The sequence below is a fragment of the Vicia villosa genome, linkage group LG1, assembly GCF_029867415.1.
Source record: "Vicia villosa cultivar HV-30 ecotype Madison, WI linkage group LG1, Vvil1.0, whole genome shotgun sequence".
Lineage (NCBI taxonomy): Eukaryota > Viridiplantae > Streptophyta > Magnoliopsida > Fabales > Fabaceae > Vicia > Vicia villosa.
Window position 1 is genome coordinate 173,963,098 of NC_081180.1, and position 9,143 is coordinate 173,972,240.

The window sequence follows — 9,143 nt, forward strand, 5'->3', positions numbered from 1 at the left end:
ATGTATTCTATTTGTTGTTGTGTGTTGATGAGTACTTCCTGACAATCTGAATATAATGAAATTGGATGAATAATGTGACTATGATGTGTTATTGTTTATAATTCGATAACATTTGTTAATTGTGAATGAGACTCACCCTTACTGTTGATATTTTCAGATTGAGGATAGCGGCTTTTGGCTCGGTGAGGATTAGCTCATGAGCCAGTTCGTTTAGTATAGCGTCGGTGTCATGCTCTGATATTGTAACACTGGGGAAACGATAGCTTAGAGTTTATGATGATACTCTATCGTGTTGTTATTGTATTAATTCTGTGGGATATTGCATAGATGATGTTATGCTTATCCGTATGGCGAATTTCCGCTGTGTTAACATGAGATGTTTATGTATTATGATGAATTGTTCCTTAGTGAAAGCATGACAATGAATTTATGATAAATTTGTTTTAATTGGAATTGTGGCACCCTTGTTTTCATGTTTTACTCTGAATTATTTTATTAATTTCCGTGGGGTTTAGAAGGGTGTTACAGTAGTGGCTGATATAATATGTCTATTCCCAAGGTACAATCTTGTTGTCTAATCATAAAGAAACTTAACCCACAAAGAAATAGATAGACATCTCACCCTCACCTCGTGTAGTAGATCTGATTGATCTATCAAGTTGAAAGCATTCGAGAAATCCATTGTAAGCATAGCCAACGAACCATCTTCATGTTGCTTATTTAACACCCATATGAAACTGTCCAAAATAACATCAACATCACCCGATACCCCAATCTCAAACTGGAAGTCATTGAGATATCGTGCTACATATCTTTATTAACCCCTTTTATAGCAACATTAATTGAATATCAACCGTCTCCAAATAAAATCAACAACAATTAATTATATGTCTCCATCAAGCTTTAATATTGATGCCAAAGGTGCAGTGACAACAAACTCGATCAAACTCAATGTCTTCTCCCCAAACATAACTTAACAACTATTTATGTTTAAATAGTTAAATAATTATATATAATAATTCTATAAAATTTATCTGTGCATGATGCACGAGTGTATGTCTAATTATTATTACTTTTAAATAATATTTATAATTATTTAAAATTATTCTTTTTCAATTACATGATAAATAAAATAAACATGTGTCGAGGTTAAACTTGAGACATTTCAATTGGATAGAGATGCCTAACCTAAAACCAAAAAAAATCTACTTTTTTAAATAAATAAAGTATTAAATATTTGTTTGATGCACATAAAAAAAAAATAGAGAGAGACTTTAATGTTATGTGTCAAAATAATTCTTCTATACTTTTTATCTATTCCATCTTATTACACCATCATCAAAACATTTTCTATTCTACTACACGAGTCTCCCCCACTCTTGAGACAGCGATAGTGCAACAACAAAACCCTCAATATAAACAAACAACTCTTCACAACAGAATAACAGAGAGAACATAGAGAAACAAAAACAAAGCACTCTCTCACTGTCACGGTGCCATTGCCATACACACCTCTTGCAAAAATGGATGCTTTTCAAGAGGCTAGATATGGACTTGGCTTACAGGTTGAGTTTGTTTGGAGGCAAATCAGAGAGCCATTGATCGTGCCAATACTGAGAGTTGCGGTGTTTCTGTGTCTTGGCATGTCATTGATGATGTTGGTTGAGAGAGTTTACATGGGTGTTGTGATTTGTTTTGTGAAGGTGTTTGGTAGAAAACCAGAGAAGCGTTATAAATGGGAGTCTTTTAAGGATGATGTTGAGTTGGGAAACTCTAACTATCCTATGGTTCTTGTTCAAGTTCCAATGTATAATGAAAGAGAGGTGAATTTTTTTTCAGTGCTGAATTTTTGAAATTTTGTTATGTTTAGTATGAAAGTTTTGAAAGCATAAGTTGTAATATGGTTGTAACTAAATGCAGGTTTATCAGTTATCAATTGGTGCTGCATGTGGATTATCTTGGCCTTCTGATAGAATCATCATACAAATTCTAGATGATTCAACTGACCCAACAATCAAGGTATCTATCTATGCTTTATATTTGGTTCAATATATGAATCAAATAGAACAACTTTATTTGATTCAATATATGAGTCAAACATATCAACTTTTGTCTATTAAATGTCTCTTATAAAAAAGATTAGAAGTATATGTTATTATGTTAAGGTTTCATTTTCAAGTATGATAAGGAAAAATTGATTTTCATAAAAGTAAAATTGATTTTGTTTTTAAAATAAAAATTAATTTACATTAAGGTTTAATTTTTTTTTGTTAAATGTGATTTTTACATTTTAAGTTATTGTTTAATTTATTTTTACTTAAGTATATAAAATTAACTTATTTTTACTCAATTGCAACATAAATTATTTTATATCAAGTTAATTTTAATTAAGATTAATTTTACAAATATTTATTGCAAACCAAACATTTGATGAGCTTTTAGTTCCTTAAGTTAATTTTAGATTCTACTTTGATTTTTAAGTTTTTAAATTCTTCTGTTGTCTTTAAGTTTTTTTTTTCATTTATACCCTTAAATTACAAAAGTTAATATTTTTAATTGATTTTTTTTGTATTATTCAAATATTCATTATTAAAGTCTTTAAGTTAATTTTTCATTTATACCCTTAAATTACAAAATTTAAAATCTTTTATTGATATTTTTTTGATGGTATCTTTTATTGATATTTTTGTCCAATTTTTTTTAAATAAGATTGTATTAAAGAAAAGAAATAAGAGAGAGGGAGATCAAACTAAAACACTCTCAATCAAGAAGAGAATCTTAAGAAAGACAGATCAAATATATTTTTTATAAAATATGTCATCAAGAATAGGAAATACATCAAAAATAGGGGATTATAACTATAATGAATCGAGTCAGAAAGAGTAAGGTCTAAGTTAACAAGGGAGTTTGCATAACTAAGAGAATCTTAAGAAAGACAGATCAAATATATTTTTTATAAAATATGTCATCAAGAATAGGAAATACATCAAAAATAGGGGATTAGAACTATAATGAATCGAGTCAGAAATAGTAAGGTCTAAGTTAACAAGGGAGTTTGCATAACTATTCCCTTCTATGAGAGACAACAAAAGACATATTTTTAGTAATATAAACACAATCAAGTCATTTATTACGAATATGCCAAGGCACCGCAAAAGAAAGATTGAAAGCAAGGACCATAGCCGCAAAATCTAATTCCCTTAAATTACAAAAGTTATAATTTTTTATTGATACATTTCTCAAACTCGAGTTATTCAAATTTTCACTATTAAAATATCTTTAAGTTTTTTTTATTTATTTATACCCTTAAATTATAAAAGTTAAAATTTTTTTATTAATATTTTTGTCCAAATCAAGTCATTTAAATATTTACTATTAAAATGGTGAATAATGTCCTGAAATATCAAATAATTTATCTTTAATTATATCTTATTCCCTCCATCTTAAGGTAGTAGTTCTCTTTACAACTTTATCTGTTTTAAATTATTTGTCTTTTTAAAATATCAATTAATTATTTATTAATTTACTTGTATTATTATATTGTAATTTATTTAAGTATTTATTAATCTTTCTTTTTGGTTCCACCATGATTATATTTCTTAAAAGATAAGAAAATGTCCAAATCATTTATATTTAAAAGCGAAAGAAGTACTTTACTAACTATAATTGAAGTTATTTTAATAATGACACACATTTTATCATTTAAAATTAGTCATCATTTTAAAAAAATTTGATATCTCTAACAAGAAAAACTATTGATTTCAATCAATGTTACTATTAATTGTAAATGATAGGATTAATAATATGTTTAAGTTAATATATTAATGGTGATTGTGAATACAGGAGTTGGTACAGTTGGAATGCCGTAGATGGGGAAGCAAAGGAGTAAACATAAAGTACGAAGTTAGAGACAACAGAAATGGTTACAAAGCTGGTGCACTCAAAGAAGGAATGAAACATAGCTATGTCAAACAATGTGACTATGTTGCTATCTTTGATGCTGATTTTCAACCACAACCTGATTATCTTTGGCGAACCATCCCTTTCCTTGTTAGTAATTCTGATATTGCTCTTGTTCAAGCTCGCTGGAAGTTTGGTAACTCACTTTTTCTTTCTTCTTTTTTCATCATTCACATTAACCACAACTAAGCAAGGTTCTTTTTTCATTTGTTTGTAGTGAATGCTGATGAATGTTTGATGACGAGGATGCAAGAGATGTCACTTGATTATCATTTTACTGTCGAACAAGAAGTGGGATCTTGCACTTACGCCTTCTTTGGCTTCAATGGTAACTAACTTTAATTCATATATTTATACAGGACATCTTTGAGCGCGTGCAATTGCAGGTTATCTCATAGGGCTCAAAATATACCATGGCTAAAAAGAACCTCGTGAAATTTTTGTCACGCTTAAACCGTGAAAAGATTAAGCCCTATTTATTATGCCATAGTTAAATAAACCTACGTAGGGCATCTGAAAACTTAAGACAACCTTGCATTTATAGTAAATTTTATAAATGATGTTCATGACACAGGGACTGCTGGTGTTTGGAGAATTTCGGCGTTGAATGAAGCTGGCGGGTGGAAAGATAGGACGACAGTGGAAGATATGGACCTAGCTGTACGGGCAAGTCTCAAAGGATGGAAGTTCTTATACCTCTCTAATTTACAGGTTCTTTTTCTTATTTCAATCTCAAAACTCAGATCTCTTTATAGGTAATGTTACACTCTTCTGGTTTCATAATATATGTTTTTCTTTATATATATATAGGTTAAAAACGAATTGCCGAGTACTTTAAAAGCGTATAGATACCAGCAGCATCGATGGTCATGTGGACCGGCCAATCTTTTCAGGAAAATGGTTATGGAGATTGTCACAAACAAGGTAATAAGGTTCATTCATCTCTTGAATACATTGATTATGTTGTTGAATTTAACATGACCAAAATTTATTCATGTGTTTCTTTAATCTGTTCATTGCAGAAAGTGTCTCTGTGGAAGAAGATATATGTTATTTACAGTTTTTTCTTCGTTCGGAAGATTGTGGCGCACATAAACACATTTGTATTCTATTGTATTGTGTTACCTGCAACTGTTATGGTGCCGGAAGTTGTTGTCCCTAAATGGGGTGCTGTTTATATCCCTTCCATCATCACTCTTCTAAATGCGGTCGGAACTCCAAGGTTATTTTTTCTCTACTTTCCCTTTCATTTAAATAACATTGTTTAATTTAACAACCACGTGTGCCTCCTAGATGAGGTCAGATGAGGCCTAAAGCCATTGCTTAATTCGCTTAGGCCTTGATCCGTCTCTGAAGCTCTTACGGTGAACTTGTTTTGCAATTAGAACTTTGTTGAAGTTACTAACCCGGCTTCTCATTTTTCAGGTCACTTCATTTACTCGTCTTTTGGATTCTCTTTGAGAATACCATGTCTCTACATCGAACAAAGGCAACACTTATCGGCCTACTAGAGGCTAGTAGAGTGAATGAATGGATTGTCACTGAAAAACTCGGAGATGCACACAAGGGTAAAGGTGGTGGTAAAGGACTCAAAAAATTCCGATTTAGGATCGGAGACAGGTATAACAAATGCGTAAAATATCACTCCATTCGATAATTTTCATTTTTAGTGATATTTAATTAGTACTTACCTATCCATATATTGTTGTGTTTGTGTTCAATTTTTAGGATTCACATGTTAGAACTTCTTGTTGGATTCTACCTCGTCTTCTGCGGCTGCTATGATCTTATGTATGGGAAAAATCACTTCTTCATATTCCTATACATCCAAGCAATTGCTTTCTTCGTTATGGCATTTGGATATCTTGGCACATTTGTTCCCAACTCATAGAAGAACTTGGCATTTGCAATACTTCATTCACCGATTTCGGGTTCTGTGACTTCAACTTATTTCTACATGATGTATAGTGTGACATAATATTCAAAATGCACAGAGTGGTCTGATACATTAGAAAAATTAAAGTTTGTTTATATAAAAAGAATGTATAAAGGGTTATTCTTTAAGGTTCTGCAGAGATACAAAGGGAAATTACATGAGTATAGAGAGATGTGCTAAGCATAAGTCTTAAATTGGTTGGAAGATTGTTTTTAAGCTTTCATAGTTTCTTTAATTTTTTTTTAATAATTATTATCATTCTTTTGGTTCTTTACATTGTATTTGTTTGAAGAAATAAACAATTTCAATTAATGGAATAGATTAAACAACTTCCAAGAATGTATTGCTGCTCATACGCGGTAAAAAAGGATGAAATTTTTTCATACAACAGCATGTGTGAAGAATATGATTGAATTGATTAGTGGTCAATTAGAATTGATTAGTATTAATATTGTATTAATAGTATTGATTACATTACGTTATTGTGTATATAGCATATGAGTATAAATATACATTCAGGGTGATTTCATTAGACACGGAACAGTATACAGAAAATACAATTTCAATATGGTATCTAAAGTTAATGGTTTCACGATACTTTCTATTTTTGCCCTAGTAACCTTGATGTTCAAAACACTGGCTACTGCGTGTCTATGTTCTGTGCCATCACATGCCCAATCACAGGTGTGTCGCCACGACTAGATTTGCAACTCTCTAGTTAATCTGTCGGCGGAAGCTCAACCCCAATGGACGCCCCACGCGGTGCCAATATCCAGGCGCGTCAGCTTCACGCGCACTACGTCGGATCTAATTTTTTACGCGTTTTTGCACCTGTTTTGCCGTTTGTCACGATCGTCACTGTCCTCCCCGCCACTGAGTGGCCTTGTTTGCACGTTTTTCAACCACCAACTCTCATGGGAGATCACTCTGCTACCGATTATGTCGCTTTTACCAAAGTTCTGCTCATCCCGTATGAGAAACTAAACGGGACAACCAACTACAACTTATGGGCTAGTGTTGTCAAGTTATTCTTTTATGTCTACGGATTTGAGGTTTCATGGTCAAGGACGTGAAGATCACTTGACCAAAAACTCGAAGGATATTTCCACAGTCCATCGCACTAGATAGAAGCTAACATAAGTCTCTCAATGCACCGTGTTATGGTTTTCTATATCACCTAATCTTCAAGTGCATTATCAAGTCTTTACCACTTATCATGAGGTTTGGAAAAAGACAAAGAAAGTCTTCTACAACGATTTTCATTGTCACTACTGTGTCATCCTTAATCTCAACTCTTTTAAACTAGAGAATATGGATATGCAAGCTTATCTTAGTAAGCCTGATATGTTGAAGGCTAACTTTTCAATCCTAATTCCTTTTAAAAAAAATGCAATAACTCATGAAGAACAACACAACAAGATTTTCATGATCAGGAAATTTAAAGGAATGCCCCTCTTTGGTGAAGAGCTTTCATTTTTGGTCTTTGAACGTCCCTCTTTGAGAATCAAACTCACCATATCGAGTGGGTCATCGCCTCTGATTTGGGATACTTCTGAATTTGAAGGTACATGGCTAGAGGAAAATAAATCATCTTGCCCCTTGATAGGTACTGAGTCTCTGAATTGGAAGGTATGTAGCCAGAGGAAAATAAATCCTCTTGCCCCTTGATAGGAATTCAGTCCTTGATAAGAGCACCTAAAATTGTGCGCCCTAAATTCCTAAGATCTTTGAAAGGGTTAGTTAACATGTGATGTTATGATGTTATGATGTCATGATGTTATGCGAATGCAGTGCATCAGACAAAGCGTAAGATAGTAAGGACAAACAAGTCCTACAACAAAACCTGCAAGGAAATCAAAGGGTTAGCAACACACACAAGCAAGTCACACCAATGTCCTTAGGTTTAAAGGCTTGCATGGAGTTTGACTAGGTAACTACCCTTCCCCAAAGGTACTTCTATGGATAAAGAGATTTCAGCACCAGGGTTCTACCAGTTACTCAGAATTGTCAGCCCCTCTAAAGCACCCTCGAACATGGTACATGCATACCACGCAATGATACTTTAAGAAGAACCCTATCTGAGTTGTAGTATCGGGTCGCGACCATAACTTGACATGCATCAAGAATAGCCCTCCCACTACGTTCCTAAAAGTCAAGATGGGTTAAAGGTGACTAAAGGTCCTTGAGCTCCGACGCACCCAAAGGTACATACGTAAACCTCTCTCATGCAAAAGAGGTACATAATAACCAGTGGAGGCCTAACTCAACTGTGAACTCTCATATTGACCAATCCCAAGCATGCACAAGGGAGGTCTCCATGACTATGCCGCTCCTATCTCAAGTTTACTTGAATCCGGGTATAGGATTCGTCCTTCATTTAATTCCCAAGCAACCTTTAAAATAAAGCAAGCAAAACAAACAATTGAAAACATTTAAGTGATCCTAAACTTTAAGGTAACCCCTCTTTTTATTCGAAATCCCCAGCAGAGTCGCCAGTTCTGTAATACGGTGGGAGAACTGACATTTTGAAATATGCGGATAGCAAGAGTCGCCGCCGACTTTTATTTTATCCAATATATAGAAAGGCTAAAAGAACGGAAAAATACCTTTAAAAGAGATTGAGTTCGGGGGGTAGGTTATACAAAGGGAAGGTGTAAGCACCCTTTGCATCCATGGTTATCCATGGGCTCTTAATTGCGTAGCTCACTTGTTTGTTTGACTTGTTTGAAAGAGTGTCGTGTGTGAATTGAAAAGATTTGAATAAGGACTTTAGCTTGTAAATAAGCGTAGCCTTTTGGAAATTGTTTTGAAAAGGAGGTGTGAAAAAGATAGTTTTGAATTTGAAAAGAACAAGCATTTAAGAGTACCTACCCTAAGTTTAGAAAAAATATTCTTTTAGCTTTTCAGGGTGAAAGGGCTATCCATACCATAAGAGGGTAGGAAGTCCTTTCATTGGATATTGAAGGGTCATCGAGATATCGTTCGCCATAAAATTCTCCCTACCATGTAGAGGTAGGCAGTCTTTAGGGAAGGATAGAATAGTCATTAATCTTTTTAGGCATCATGCGAGGATACCTTAGCAATTGGGACAATCATCATGTTTTACCAAGGCAACTTCGAGGGACTAGATCTCCTTGTTAGAACAAGATTTGTTCTGATCAATATTCTTAGTTTTGATGATAACAAGCATATGAATTTTGTATGAGATAATGTGGTACTCTAATACTATGCAATTTCCATTTCAGGA

At 33.3% G+C, this 9,143-nt stretch overlaps 1 protein-coding gene across 1 annotated transcript; it reads left to right on the forward strand.

The window, feature by feature from the left end:
* Positions 1–1,425: 1,425 nt before the first annotated feature.
* Positions 1,426–6,049, forward strand: LOC131644670 (glucomannan 4-beta-mannosyltransferase 9-like). Its single transcript, XM_058915230.1, has 9 exons — positions 1,426–1,823; positions 1,921–2,019; positions 3,844–4,096; positions 4,178–4,288; positions 4,535–4,671; positions 4,771–4,884; positions 4,983–5,182; positions 5,386–5,580; positions 5,689–6,049. Exons 1-9 carry the CDS (start codon positions 1,524–1,526, stop codon positions 5,849–5,851), a joined length of 1,572 nt encoding a protein of 523 aa, XP_058771213.1. The 5' UTR covers positions 1,426–1,523; the 3' UTR covers positions 5,852–6,049.
* Positions 6,050–9,143: the final 3,094 nt, after the last annotated feature.

Bases quoted from the DNA above. Each gene is read 5' to 3' on its own strand.
- LOC131644670 (XM_058915230.1), top strand. From the start codon at position 1,524: ATGGATGCTTTTCAAGAGGCTAGATATGGACTTGGCTTACAGGTTGAG. The intron at 2,020-3,843 runs GTATCTATCTAT...TTGTGAATACAG, and splicing joins CAACTGACCCAACAATCAAG to GAGTTGGTACAGTTGGAATG. The intron at 4,885-4,982 runs GTAATAAGGTTC...TGTTCATTGCAG, and splicing joins TGGAGATTGTCACAAACAAG to AAAGTGTCTCTGTGGAAGAA.